This window comes from Ciona intestinalis, chromosome 10 (genome assembly GCF_000224145.3).
Source record: "Ciona intestinalis chromosome 10, KH, whole genome shotgun sequence".
Classification (NCBI taxonomy): domain Eukaryota; kingdom Metazoa; phylum Chordata; class Ascidiacea; order Phlebobranchia; family Cionidae; genus Ciona; species Ciona intestinalis.
The window spans coordinates 4,698,014-4,712,444 of NC_020175.2; the positions used below are offsets into that span (position 1 = coordinate 4,698,014).

The following is a 14,431-nucleotide window of genomic DNA, read 5'->3' on the forward strand; positions in this document are numbered from 1 at the left end:
CATTTCATCTTTACACTGTAACAGGTTTTAAATTGATAGATGCCCATATAAACATGCTAATATACATTACTTTAAAAAATGAACATAGGGTTATGTGTGGAAATGAGCTGTGTACTCCATTACGCCCACAAGTGGCTAACGATTGCTGCCAGAACTCTTCGAGTTGTAAACCAAATGGCCCTGAAAATGTCATGTTAGTGAAGCTGTAAACTCTTAACTACTTCATCAAACCTGTTGGACATGCATATAGAATAAATTCCCTTGGAGTTACTTGGTCTAATGTTGGGTCTTTTACATGAGCAAAAATCCTGTTCGAAAGGCTTGTTAGCAATTAATAAGTACCATATAAAAAAAAACTAACCAGTCACATGCGACCTGTACTCCAGCATCCCCTGTTGCCGCCAACGCTTTTAAACTGTAAATGACTCATTTTAGAAAAAATTCAAAAACCTTTTAGTGTAGTGTATTTACGCTCTGTCTTTCGGGAACCCCATATTGAGTAAAACTTGAAGAGAAGATGTGTTTCGAAGTAAAGTATCCGCTGCATTTTGCTGTAGAAATAAACCCTGGGCATTTGCCATATCTGATGCTTTGTTAATCCCTTCACTGTATTTTAAATTTAATCTAGCTCTCAGTGTTGTAGAATTATGTTCAATACCAGGCTGAATCTATTGTATGAGGCCTTTTGTTTGACGATGGTAGCATCCTGTTAATAGGAAGTGGTCGCGTTAAAATGTGTCTGTATAACGTCTGGAGATCTTGTATTAATCACCAACCAACCAAAACCTATCAAAATACCTTATATGAGAGTGCGCCCAAGCGTAAACTATCGTGTATTACGTCATTAGTTCCTTGACTAAAGATTTATAAAGCTACATACAATATCTTCTATATTGAAAGATATTTGAAAGAAGATACAATTTATGTCAACATTGTGATTAGGTTTGTACTGATAAAAAGAGTCTTGTTTATATAAGTGGGTGATATAATTTTTTTCATATTTGTAAGGTGAATGGTTAAATTGTGTGCAATTTTTGGTTGTTTCATTTGTTGGTAACAACTATACAATTAAAGTTGTGCTATTTTAATATATTCCATTCGTTTTAATGAATGACGTGTGTGACTATTGTGGATGACTGGAAAATATACAGTCTTGGTTTGTCAAATTTTCTTAAGTATTTTCTCATTACAATAAGCAGTTAAAAAACAAAATTGTTAACTTAGAATGATATTTACCAATTTAACACTTTTTCGAATATAAAAATGTAACTGAGACCAACGATTTTATTGTCTACCATTTTCTCTAAATTATCCAAGTTTTAGGTACTATCCATTTTAATAGAAAAACGAATTTCGCTTGGCGCTTGCCGCAAGTTTTGTTCTTGGTTTTAGAAATGTGTTTAGAGTTTATAAAGGTTTATTTGCTTTCGTTAAGCGTTTATTGGTTCTCTGGTAATTTTTCTCCAATTATATGTGTAACTTACGTTAATTTCGAGGTTATTACAAGTTAGGATCATTCAGTTTTATCATTGGTCGTAAAAATAATATAAAATGGCAACATTTGAGCGAAGTGGTGGTTCTGCCGTTCGCAACGTAAAGAAAGATAATGATATGTCAAAAGTTACGTTTGAAACTTCAGAAGAGGTTGATGTCACCGCAACTTTTGATTCTATGGGACTGAGGGAAGATTTACTAAGAGGAATATATGCTTATGGTAAATCCTACTCTTAGTTTATCTGCTTTGAATTCGACTATTTATATGTCCTTTTTATATTATACATGCACTTAGTATTATTATTTGTATTAGTCCGTATAATATTATTTAATTTTTCCAGTTGGCCCTAACCAGTTTTTTAATTCTAGGATTTGAAAAACCATCAGCAATTCAACAAAGAGCAATCAAGCAAATCACAAAAGGCAGGGATGTCATTGCACAGTAAGTTGTTGCAATATCATGGATTGGAATTAAAGAATCAAATATACAATTAATAGAAAAATTACATAACCTAACCAATGAAAATCCTGTTTCATTTTAATATCTCTGCCTGGCGCCGTGACAAGTGGTTAGCGCAGCTATTTGTGACCCAGAGGTAATGGGTTCAAAGCTCGTCGTTGCTACCATTGTCGACGTATGTGTCTTTGGGCAAGACCCTTAACGGCAGCAACTGTCATTTCCCGGCCGTGAGAGGTTAAAGTAAGTTACATTCATCTTCTGTTAATTCCAGGGCTCAATCCGGTACTGGTAAAACTGCCACATTCTCCATCTCCGTCCTTCAGATGATCGACACCCAACTTCGTGATACTCAAGCTCTGGTGCTTTCCCCAACAAGAGAATTGGCCCAACAGATTCAAAAGGTTAAAATCTTAAATATAGAGTACAGAAACGCAATACAGTTTTATTGGTGACAGGTTAATAAGACATAAAAGATAGATTTTTCACAAGCATTTCCATCTGTTACAAAATAATCCCCAACACTAGCCCTTTTCTTTTTACTAAATATCTTATATTGATCTAACCCGTATTTTCCTTCAGGTTATTCTTGCCCTTGGTGATTACATGTCAGTACAATGTCATGCTTGTATTGGAGGTACAAACGTAGGAGAGGACATTCGTAAATTGGATTATGGTCAACATGTTGTGTCTGGAACACCAGGGCGTGTATTCGGTAATTGAAGGCGTTTGTAGTATATTCATGTTTGTGTACAATTATATATTTATTTCTTCATTGGTTTTTATCATTAACAACTACATATAGTTGCTTTGCTAGCTTCAGCCAACTTAGCTAATCATGGCAGCCTAGCAAATATCCCCAGCTTAAAAAAACATAATTTAAATAGCACAGTAAAGTTCATTAAACTGACCAACATAATCATATTATCCACCCACCACAGACATGATCCGCAGAAGAAGTCTCCGTACTCGTTCCATCAAGATGTTAATTCTCGATGAATCCGATGAAATGTTGAACAAAGGATTCAAAGAACAAATTTACGACGTTTACCGATATTTGCCGCCAGCAATACAGGTAGCTTTCTATTAAAATGGCTTTTTATTCAATGAGGTTCCTTATATTTGTTGACTAATCTTTGAGTGTATCGCTACTTAACTACTTTGGCCTTGTCACCCTAGATTTTGTTATAAATTAACATGATGCTTATACTAGAACATAGTGTATAATGTCTTAGCTTATACAGGCTCAAAGTTCACCAAAGAAACCACAACTGATTAATCTTCGTTAAGCTACAATAAGTAAAGAAATAGCGGTTATCTAATACTATTACCCACCAGGTTGTATTATTGAGTGCTACACTTCCGCACGAAATCCTTGAGATGACAAACAAGTTCATGACTGACCCGATCAGAATTCTCGTCAAACGGTAACTTTACTAACCTTTTATAATCAAACACTGTTGTATGCTAACCATTCATCATATGTTTACGAATTGTAGTTTTTACCTTGCTGTTAGTGTTAGGTGTCTATAGAAACTACGCAGAGTCTCAGTACATTGCATTTGAAATGTTTATCAATAAGGTTTCCTAGGTTTTACTACTATAGGTGTAACTGTATTTTAAACAAAATAACTGTAAATTTATTTTACTGAAAAAATGTAACATCTAAGACTTTTACATATAATTGGCAAAAACTGGAAGTTCTCTTCGTTTTACAGTGATGAACTGACACTAGAGGGCATCAAGCAGTTCTTCGTAGCTGTAGACAAGGAGGAATGGAAGTTCGACACTTTATGTGATCTTTATGATACTCTTACCATCACACAAGCTGTCATATTCTGCAACACAAAGCGTAAGGTGGGTTCAACCAGCCTGTAGCTATCAACTAGTTTGTATGGTTTTACTTGTTTTCAATGTATGCCATTTAGTGACCTAGCAGAGTGTTGCATATTTTCTTTAAATTATGTTAATTAAAAGTTATGATTTTTTTAAATTAAGAATAGATTTATTATTACTAATAAAACTTATAGCAGAGTACTGGCAAAAATTGAGAATCTCTTTACTGTGCATTTATTTGCCTTTTTCCAGTTTTTTTTTAAATTTTTAAAACATTGCCTACTAGGTTGACTGGCTGACTGAAAAAATGCGAGATGCCAACTTCACTGTATTGTGTATGCATGGTGATATGCCACAGAAGGAGAGGACTGAAATTATGAAACAATTCAGATCAGGAGAAAGGTAATGGTATTAATTATGTGTTTCACACTGGTGGAAATGAGGGCAAATTATGCTTGCAGGCAAATTAATACAACATGTTATTGTTACTACTAGTAATGCATGTTAACTTATAAGTTGAAAGTTGAAATTTTAGCTGGAATAAAAATGTCGTTTATTATTATTTAAAGAAAAAATTGGTAATGCATGGTAGCTTCTTATTAGTGGTACTACAATTTTTTTGTTGGACAATTGTAACAACTTCATCTAGTACCTTAAATTTAAAACTTTACTTTCCCTCTTAACGTGTCAAAGCAAATATTAAATAAATCGTATCACTTTAAATGTAACTCTAATGTTTCAACAGTCGTGTATTGATCTGCACTGATGTTTGGGCTCGTGGATTGGATGTTCCACAAGTATCTCTCATTATCAACTATGATCTACCGAACAACAGAGAACTTTACATTCATAGGATTGGAAGGTAACGCAACCATTAATGCAGTTGGTACAGTCTGGATGCAAACAATAAATTTGGCTGATACTTTTACCTTTATTATATTTAATATGGGCCATTGCCATAATTAAACTTTCCATTCTGTAGGCATAGGAGTCCTATTATATTCTGTAAGTCTATATAGGTTCTATTCCGAGGCATGTAAGGGTTTTTAGATTTATGCTACAAATGATTGTCTCATTACCCTATACCCAAAACCACTAATTATAATTTCTCTAAAAATCTAATTGGCTAACATTTTTTATATTACCCCATTTGCATTCTTCCATAAGTTATCTCATTTAATTCTCTTACATTTTTCCGACAGATCTGGACGTTATGGCAGAAAGGGTGTGTCTATCAACTTTGTTAAGAACGATGATATTCGTATCTTGCGTGATATTGAGCAATATTACTCCACACAAATTGATGAAATGCCCATGAATGGTAAGTACTTATATTTTTCAATGTAGAAATGATGTCATTGTTTTGGAATAATAGTCCCACTCTGACATATTCACGGCGTGCCGTCATGATGAGACACAACATAAGATCTTACCCCACCATATTACGTTGTCAAAAACAAAATACTTTTAAATGACAGATTTATTGCATAACATAAATTATTCGATAATAGAGAATAAATGAATGTAACTTAATGTTATCCATTCTTATGTGGGGGGGAAACGACAGTTGTTATACCACAAGTGTACTGTTTCATACACCTCGTGCCACTTACAAGTTCCCATGTGTTTAATTTACATAGTAATGAAAGTACATACTGGACGTAAATATAAATTTTTTTTTTTCAGTTTCTGACTTGATCTGAACAAGATGGTAGAAAACTTGTTCGTCTTCATGACTTGAAACAATTTTTAAGCATGTTGAATAACCACAACATACACGCAGTTTCTTTATGCTGTGTAGAACATCTGTATATTTTATCCCAGACCAGAGACATTGCATTTTTACGTAGTCAGCGCGAATACAATTTGTGAATATCCAAACGGCCTTTCAGTAGTCATAATGTAAAATGTTTCGTACCAATTTTAAAATTTTTTTTGAGATCTTGAAAATAAATGAAACTTCGATTTTATATTTGTGTTCTGTTTTTTTTTTGTAGGTTACAGTAGTCGACATCATAGTTTACATTTAGCCGATATTAGTCCAACACCCAGGGTGCTACAACTCGTTAGTGATCACTGGGTTGAAGCAATGTATGCTTTCCAACGGTATCGAGCAAACCCTCTATTTTGGTTACAATGCAGTTGCCAGACCACTAAAACATGGGGTTAGACTTCTGATTTAATGTTATGTGTTTAGTTGATGTTACTGCTGCGTTGAAGAAACTCTGTTGTGTCATGCTCAAGGCCATGGTTTAATTTTAAACTGGTAACACTTTGTTCTGTGTTTACCTTTATCTTTAAACCTACATTACAGACTATTCTAAACTGATGAATGCTTGCTGTATAACACATACCACTTTACAACCCATCAGTTCACAGTACACACATTATAATACCAACATCCAACATGTCATATAAAAATAAATGAACTCTTATGCAACAAGTGCAGCCGCAGTTTGTGAACTAAATGTTTAGCCTTAAGAAACGCAGCACAACTTATAATGAATCCAAGAAAACACTTTAAACAGAATTCTCTGCCATATTACGCAATAGAAATCTTGTGAGTAAGATATGAAATAACATGTATATAAAAACAACTCAAAAATTGAAGCTTATGAAAAGTTAATCATCATCTTCCTCTTCTTCTTCCATCTCTTCCATGTCTTCCGCTGCTGCCATCGCTTCCTCCTGAGCTGCTTTGAGAGCCGCCTCTTCTTCCACACTTGGATCTTCTGCTTCTGTGATCTCGGCTCCACTGGGATACTCCTTTTGCATGGGAGGAGGGGGAACAGGGCTGTAGTTCTGCGAGTTGTACTTGTGCCCGTAACCAACATACATGTTCTCAAATTTCCTGGAAATATCAAGGGAAAAGATATTAGTCTTGCTTACAATCTAATAAGAATTGTTGTGTGTTGTCAGCTTTGTTAATTCCTTTTACCTCGCTAATTCCTTTTACCTAGTAGTTTTTTTGATACTATCCAAAACTATGGTGAAAAATATGCCAAAACTTGCACTTTTACAAAAACTACACATATATTTACTGAACTCACTTCCCATTAGAGAAAGCTGCAGCTCCCGGCCACAAATTTGACTTCAGAACGCAGATGGCGTATTGAGGAACAAGATGAGATGTTAGCTTGCAGGTCCATGGAGGCATGTTCTCGATCTCAACATCTTCCGATAGAGGAGTAAGAAGGGGAGGACCAACCTCTGGTTCTGGCTCATCAGGTTCCTCCCTCTCCTCTTCATCTTCCTCATCCTCAAAATCCTCCTGGAAGACAAGAAATTATGAGACAATTTTTCGCACGAAATATTACGAATGGAAAAGAATATTTGAAAAAGGAAAGTAAAAAAAAATTGATCCTAACTTGAATCATTTTTTTCTAATATCTATTTCATTCTCATAAATCACCTCGTTTTTCTGCACTGGGTTGAACCACACACAGCGTCCCTGTGGAAGCACATGTTGCACATGGTGCACCCAGTTGGCCATGGAGGGGTCAATCAGGTCACGAAGTGGAACCCCTTCAAAATCTGGGTTCTCAACAAAGTCAGTTCTTCCTTCACCCTCTTCTTCTTCTTCCTCTTCTTCATCAAACTGATAATATCCAAGAGGACTGACCTGGTACAAGTGTAAGGATGAGAATATATATTGTTGGTAAAATATTGTAAAAACTATTGGGTAAAACATCTCAATGGCTTTCTTATTTGTGACAGGTATTCTTGTGAGCTGCATGACAATTATAGACTGTACAATACCAGTGTAAGGACAAATGGATGATTAAATTTCACATATTTATCCTTGCATGGCAGGCAACAACATTTGATATAACATGAGTGTGAAGCTTTGCAGGTAATTGAACTATTATTTTTTAATTTTTTAATAAATTGCCAAGAACTCAGCAACACTAACTGGGTGGGGCAATTGTTGTTAAGTGTCTTTTTTCGTGTCAGGCCTTATGCTTGTTATACATATAATATTCCCAGACTGCTCAGATATTTTATAATGTGTAACACAACATAACTCTTTATTGGTTACTAAACCCTACAAACCTGTGTTCCAGCACTAATTCTTGCAATCTGTGCCCTCAAATAACTTGCTTCGTTGCCTGGGAAGGGAGGGTAACTGACAACTGGAGCTTCCAACTTGCCAGTGAACAACTTCTTTATTTTACGACTAGCAACAATTTGTGCAGGAGTAACAGGTGGGAGCTTGGTCCATGCTTTGCCTGAAATATAAATACCAGGTGTTAAACTTAACACCAGAATGGAGTACAGGGCGGAGTTATACTGACAGTATGAAAAACATACATAAGCAGCCAGGGTTGAGGGGTAATATGCCAAGTATCACCTAAATCTAGGTAATGGACAAAGACATCAACCACATAGAATAAAAATGGCAAAAATTAAAATTCTCACCTGGCTCATTGCAGACAAAGTAGACATATTTGTTTGCTCCTGCCCGATTTTCCTCTTTTGGGATCACCACTGGAGGTTTGAAATCTGGTTTTGGAATGTCGTCCTCTTCTCCTCCTTCTCCCTCCTCCTCATCTTCCTCCTTCTCATCCTCTTTTTCCTCCTCCTTCAATAATTTCATTATTAAGTATTACAAGCTTAGGTATGTTACATTACAAAAGTAATTCTCACTTTTTCCTCTTCTTCTTCCTCCTCCTCTTCTCCCTCTCTATACTGAACCTCAGCAACCAGATAATTTGCCTCAGTTCCGAGAATCTTACCTAAAAAATCAACTAAATCATTAACAATTTGTTACAAACAATTTACAGTAAAATTGTAAATGGGCACAAGCTGCGACACATTGTCCCAGCTCAAGGGAATAAACTCAATACAAATATTTAGTTGTAGTAAGCCAACTAACTCACCCCAGAATCGGACAGTTTGCAAAGGATAAGTGTCAACAAGCTGTTTCAAACATAGAAATATTCTGTACATTTCTTCCCTGCTGAGTCCGATTCCTGCTTGCTCAAAGTGGAAAGCAAGATCCATCACATTTGGAAGAGGAGTTTCTACTTCTTCCTCTGCTTCCTAAAATCCAAGTTGATAATTTTTGTGAAACTATAGCATAACATTTGAATGCTCTAACCAATGTTAACACGAGCATAAAATCTGTACGTTTTAACTAATGTTTAGAAAGAAATCATGCCATTTCTAATAAATAAATAACCAAAACAGCACATGCATTTGATAAACACTTAGGCTTTAAGCTTTAACAAACAATAATTCAAGGCTGACGTATTTAAAAAAGTAACCTTAAAACACATTAAGCGGAAAACAAACCATTTCAGCATCAGCATCTCCTGTTCTTTCAAAAAGTGGTTTTTGGACTTCAGCTAGTTGAAATTCTGTGCTGGGTTCAAATTCATCGCGAATTGTGTCGACTTTTGAAACAAACTTTTCCCTTTTCACTGAGTTACTAATGTCTTCGAACACGTCAACCACATTTTCTGGTCGTTCGTCCAAAACTTTGGTCAAAACTCGTGACAAATGATCATATCTGTTAGTTCAAAATGTAATTAAAGACTTCATAAGACCAAAATACGCGCTGGAGTTTAAAATATGCCAAATTAACTAATAGACAGCAAGACAGTATAGACTTACAAATTGGTGTTAGATTTTTCACTTGACTTGAGCAAGTAAGCTTTTGCGTTTTGTGTTTCGAGTTCCCGTTGGTTGTTTGGAATATCAGGAGTTCCTGACGCAGTTTCAGCTGCCATTTTTTGATTTTTCTTAAAGTTATGCAGAAAAATCTGAAAAATGGAATAGAACATCATTTTTTCCCAAAATAAAATGTTGGCCTAGGTTAACTGAAAATTTGTATTTTAACTGATTTAATACACTATAACCACAGAATACGTTTGTTTCTTTACTTTCTAGCGTGTATATCTATAGTTACATACCAGTGAGCTCCAGCAGACTCCGTCGCTTCGGAAAATAAGATCGCAACAAAAACATGTTACCATAGCGACCAACGTAATTCAGTTCGACCGCACGCGGCGGTATCACTGCTGTCAAGTGGGGTCTATCCAAAAAAAGATTTTTAAATCCATCAAAAACCGTAAATTTTATCGTATTTTTTACAAATTAGGATTTACACTGTTTATACGTCAAACTTAGCATACTTAAGATTGTTTATGAGTCTTGTAATTCCATAATACTTTAACTTTAAAAAGATACGTAAACAAGTTGTATATCTTTTGTGAACTAAGCTTTAACAACTTTGCAAGAATTATTCCGCATCAGTAAAACTACAGCCGCCACAATGAAAGCATGATCAGTTGGTTTTGAAATTAATCGACTTTGCGACGTCATGCGAAGTACCTGGGAAACCCCCAAGAACTTTTTGTAAGTTCCGCAAATTATAATAATGTAGAGCCTACATACTTACATGGTAGACGTTGACAAGGAAAACCAGGAAGAGGAACTATCCTTACTTAAAAGTGCTTGGGCGTGAGTAAACGAACTTTTTAAATATACCAATTTATAAATATTGAAAATATGAGTTATTTAAGTGACAGTGCTGTTACGAAAATGGTGAGGTTAGAGCTTAGAAAAGAGGATATAAAACTATGGAAACCTCCATTTACTGTGGGAGATACGAGAATGGATGAAGAAATATCAGCCTTGGCTTTGAGGTTTTCTGCTAAGCTAAAGTTTTCCAAAGCCGATGTTGAAAATGCATTGGAATATTTGAGGACGTTTGCTATTGAAAAATTGGGTCAAAATAAGAAGTTCAAAGAACAAAAAATTGCAGCCATGCGAATGAAATTTTCACCCAGATCTGCTATTACCGATACCGTTGTATTTATGGAGTCAAAATTGGACAATACGGTTGGATCATTCATGGATGCAATAGGAAGCAAGATAAACGCCACAAGGGAAGAAATAAAGCTTATCGTTGCAGGGAAAATTCTTAAACCTGATGAAACTTTAGAATCCCAAGGTCTCAAGCATAATGCAATGGTTTTGTGCATGGTGTTTTCATCTTTAAGTAAAAGTAAAACGGTGGAAATTGAGGAGCAAATGCAGGAGGTGAAGAGAGCAAGAAGAGGAGCGGAGCTTCTTTCATCTTCCAGCAGTTCAGCGCAAGCATATGATGCTCAAATTGCGGATCAGAATGGAAGAACAATTGATATTCCTCCAGATGAAAAAGCCGCCATCACTGTTGCACTAAGTCTTCATGAAAAAGGTCGAAATAAACTGAAAGAGAAGCAGTACAGCTTCGCACTTCTGTTTCTTCTTGAAGCAGATACAGAATTTCGCCAATGCAGAGCAGAGATACTAAATCTAGTTGACAACTTTGCAGTTTTATGTCTCGACATAGCTTGGTGCTACCTGTGCCTAAAAAACCTGGATTCGTTAACAGATGCTAAAGAGAGACTCAAAACTGCAGAGCAGTTTTTTGAAAAAAGTTATGGAGCCTCACTACAGCGACTCATGGCTATTAAAGGCAGCTCTGGGCACGAAATTGCTTTGTTTGTGCGACTGTATACTTTACAAGGTATTGTGGAATACTATGGTGACAATTATAATCAATCAAAGGAACTGTTGACTAAGGCACGTGGGTATGCCAGTATGATAATGGTGGATGATACCAAGGTATCTGAGATGATGGTTTTGGGATTCACAGCAAAAGAAGCACGACTTGCATTGAGAGCGTGCAATGGAGACCTGGATGCTGCAACCAGACATGCATTCCAGAAGAAAGAAGAGAAAGAACAGATTAAGAAAGAAGAAAAAGAGAAATCAAGGGCAAGAAGAAAAGAAAGATCTCTCGGAATTTGCTTGAACGGAGATAAAGTTAATGTTGAAACTCATGACAAAATGGTTAAAGATTTGGGATTCGATAAATTTGTTGCTGCAGCAGCTCTGCGTCAGAGCGATAATGATATAAACCAAGCAATACAAATTATTCATGACGACATTGAAAAGCTTGATGTAAGCAAAGTTAAAAGGATGACTACATCTTTACTGCTACAGGTAAAAGTAATATATTTACACAGAGATGGCTTTGTTATATTAACTCTTTACAGGATTGTAGGTAAATTATCATGGCCTCTATGCTTTATTTTTTTGTTTTTTTTTTAATATAAAACTTATGTAAGTACAAAGGTATTGTTTAATATGAAGATAATATAACTATAAGTGTGTACATTGATTTTAATACGAAGGTTTTCAACAGATGGCCGGTGCTGGTTTGGACCCACAAACAGCAGAAGCAGCTGTTAATCATTATGGCAACGTAGAAGAAGCTATTCAGTATTTACTTGACAACCAATCTACTGTTCCCGAAAACTGGGTTGAAAAATTAAAATCTAAAAACGAAGATTTAAACTCAGAAGACAAAGATGCATTGGATGACTTGGCAAAAGATGTCCGGAAGAGTGAGGATGATTATTTGGACACAACTCTTAATGAGGAGATGGATTTTATCGAACAATACCTTGGAATGGTCAACTCTGTACTTCTCAAATAAACTGAAAGACTTATTTTATCAACTGGTATTCTTATCTCAGAGACCTACCAATTACATTTGTTGTGGCTTACCCAAGTTTATAATTGCTTTTAATTATTTTATTGGTGCCAGAGGTAGTCTACCATGGGTTTGTGTTGTCTACAATCATACTTTGCATACAAAACCAAAAAAAGCTCGTTAAAAACTGTTATTCACACTACTGGACCCCCAATAATTGTATCACACACTGTACATAATATATAAGTTCCACTTTTATTACAATTTGTTAAAAACAGATAAAGATCAGTAGTTAGCACCAAATAACTCATATAGGTGTTTGTTTAAATTTTAATTTTTGTTCGCCGCTTATTTGCTTCCTGTTAGGATGAGATTTCAGTTTTTCAGGCAGTTCTCCTTTTGCCAGGAGTATGTATATTACTGGGATGCATCTTTTAACACTCAGAGCATCTAGTTCATTTTCTTTTTCCACTTTTGGTAGCCAAATATCTTCATGAACTTTATTACTCATTGCATTACACTGGTGTAGAGCAGGAAACTTTGACCGCAAAATTTCAGCGAGTTTTTTTGTTTTATCAACACCACTGTCTTGTCCTATGAGAAGAGCAATTTCACAATTTGGATCCTTCAGTTTTCGCATGGCATACCCCACAACTTTATTCATGATAGTGTGAGAAGATATTCTTACTTCAACAACTTTATTTGGTTCATTGTGTAACACGTCACGAAACGGGTTCACCACTTCATGATTTACAGATTTGAACTTTTCATAATACTCCATACCTTAAAACTACTACAACGTAATACAACAATTATAGTTATGCATGCGAAACATAGATACTTTGTATTTTACTACATAGGTAAGCATAACAAACATGACAAAAGGAAGCCACATAATTACTTCTCTCAAACATTCAACAAGTCCAATAAATTGCTAAGAGAAACATTAACGCTAGTTATTTTGTTCAACAGTTAAACTTATTACATACTAACACTGCTTATAAATCATATCAAGTTATTTTTGTAGGTCTGCGATTCTTTTATTCAGCTGGGTTACATTAACTTTAATTGTCTCCATGTTTTTCTGCAACATTTCTTGCAGTTTCTTCTGACTTGCACTGGTGGTATCTAGTCGTCCATTTATTTGTGCCTGTGTGGACTCCAAATGGTCAAGAACTGACACAAAGCTACTTGATTTTGCATGTAACTCGTCAAGTGCTTTTAGTCTCTCAATCAAGTGGGGCAGAGCACTTCGTACCCCTTCAGATTTTTGCATCAGATCATATAACTCTGTTATTTTTGAGTTAACCTCACTTGTTTGGTCACCAGCAGCTTTATGTGCTTTGTTAATCTCATTGACTTTGCTGAGAATAGCTTGCAATCTTGAGTCAACCAATGGCAATTGCTCAGGATCAAGAAGAGATAACTTTGCTTCCATCATTTGTGCAGCAGACTGAAGTGTCTCATGCTTTGAATGCGCAGCCAATACATTAATGTCATCTGTTTCCGATCACAAAACTTTTTCCAAACGAGCCAATCTTTGCTCCAAGGCCGAAAACTGAAGGGATTTTTTCTTTTCTGCTTCAGGTTTTAGAAATAGCTGATATGATCCATCAGCAGCTTTGGAATCCGAGGTTTTACTTTTAGAAGATGTTTTTAAAGAAGAAAGGAGCTTTTCAACATCACTGACTTTCTCCACATTGCTCCCAGTAGTGGAGTCCACATCACTTTGCGATAGTTTCATTTGCATCGACTGAACTTGGCTGACCAATTTAGCTGCTGATGCAGGGTCTGCTTTAGATTCTTTCACGTTTTCCACTTCATCCAAAAGACTTTGAACTTCAATCTTCAACCTGTTGAACTTTTGCAAAACCGTCTCCTCCTCATTTACTGCACTGCTCTTAGCGTTGTACCCAGAAAAGTCTCCAATCGGTGCCACATATTTTCCACTAAACAAATTAAATGCAGATTGTGTGTCGGAACCTATAACTTCCACACTCGTGCTGTTTAATTCCTCCACAACAGTATGTTGGTCATCCTCAGGTAAGTCTCCACTCTCATAGACATCTTTACTTTCAGTATCAATCCCTGGCAGATTGGCATATTTTGGATCAGCCATTTTAGATCTAACTTATCAAACCTAAAAAAAAACACAT

At 35.7% G+C, this 14,431-nt stretch overlaps 6 protein-coding genes across 7 annotated transcripts in view; 2 read left to right on the forward strand and 4 right to left on the reverse strand.

Moving 5' to 3' along the window:
• The window catches only part of LOC100181236 (ubiquitin-associated and SH3 domain-containing protein B-like), a 6,816-nt gene extending 5,895 nt beyond the window's left edge, over window positions 1-921 (reverse strand). Inside the window, exons 1-4 of the mRNA XM_026836246.1 lie at window positions 472-921; window positions 362-415; window positions 232-308; window positions 15-180 (exon numbers count right to left, since the gene is read on the reverse strand). Of these exons, the coding sequence (XP_026692047.1) occupies window positions 15-180; window positions 232-308; window positions 362-415; window positions 472-581 (407 nt within the window). The 5' untranslated portion in view covers window positions 582-921. The remainder of the gene's footprint in view (window positions 1-14; window positions 181-231; window positions 309-361; window positions 416-471) is intronic.
• Window positions 922-1,403: 482 nt separating this feature from the next.
• LOC100185906 (eukaryotic initiation factor 4A-III) lies at window positions 1,404-5,757 on the forward strand. The gene is made up of 11 exons (XM_002126435.5): window positions 1,404-1,714; window positions 1,864-1,936; window positions 2,226-2,355; window positions 2,534-2,666; window positions 2,893-3,026; window positions 3,290-3,378; window positions 3,670-3,808; window positions 4,074-4,189; window positions 4,533-4,649; window positions 4,990-5,108; window positions 5,474-5,757. Exons 1-11 carry the CDS (start codon window positions 1,552-1,554, stop codon window positions 5,488-5,490), a joined length of 1,230 nt encoding a protein of 409 aa, XP_002126471.1. The 5' UTR covers window positions 1,404-1,551; the 3' UTR covers window positions 5,491-5,757.
• Window positions 5,758-6,158: 401 nt separating this feature from the next.
• On the reverse strand, window positions 6,159-9,807 carry ci-rsp4/6 (radial spoke protein RSP4/6). 2 transcript variants are annotated; one of them, XM_009861633.3, is made up of 10 exons: window positions 9,703-9,807; window positions 9,404-9,552; window positions 9,083-9,299; window positions 8,668-8,830; window positions 8,435-8,523; window positions 8,207-8,369; window positions 7,841-8,016; window positions 7,200-7,409; window positions 6,838-7,058; window positions 6,160-6,638 (listed from the first exon to the last, which is right to left on the reverse strand). In XM_009861633.3, the coding sequence occupies exons 1-10, from the start codon at window positions 9,763-9,765 to the stop codon at window positions 6,410-6,412; spliced, it is 1,680 nt and encodes a 559-aa protein (XP_009859935.2). In that variant the 5' UTR covers window positions 9,766-9,807; the 3' UTR covers window positions 6,160-6,409. The 2 variants fall into 2 exon arrangements, with proteins under 2 accessions (NP_001155277.1, XP_009859935.2); NM_001161805.1 differs by lacking the exon at window positions 9,703-9,807 and having other exon boundaries at window positions 6,159-6,638; window positions 9,404-9,519.
• Window positions 9,808-9,996: 189 nt separating this feature from the next.
• On the forward strand, window positions 9,997-12,533 carry LOC100178026 (NEDD8 ultimate buster 1). The gene is made up of 2 exons (XM_002126583.5): window positions 9,997-11,782; window positions 11,985-12,533. The coding sequence occupies exons 1-2, from the start codon at window positions 10,301-10,303 to the stop codon at window positions 12,276-12,278; spliced, it is 1,776 nt and encodes a 591-aa protein (XP_002126619.1). The 5' UTR covers window positions 9,997-10,300; the 3' UTR covers window positions 12,279-12,533.
• A 49-nt stretch (window positions 12,534-12,582) lies between these two features.
• On the reverse strand, window positions 12,583-13,056 carry LOC101242189 (ribonuclease P protein subunit p25-like protein). Its single transcript, XM_004226572.1, has one exon. It carries the CDS (start codon window positions 13,054-13,056, stop codon window positions 12,583-12,585), a length of 474 nt encoding a protein of 157 aa, XP_004226620.1.
• Window positions 13,057-13,068: 12 nt separating this feature from the next.
• On the reverse strand, window positions 13,069-14,428 carry LOC100175708 (dynactin subunit 2-like). The gene is given in 1 exon segment (XM_004226521.4): window positions 13,069-14,428. A coding segment is annotated over 1 exon segment (1,104 nt). The 5' UTR covers window positions 14,395-14,428; the 3' UTR covers window positions 13,069-13,290.
• Between the last annotated feature and the right edge of the window lie 3 nt (window positions 14,429-14,431).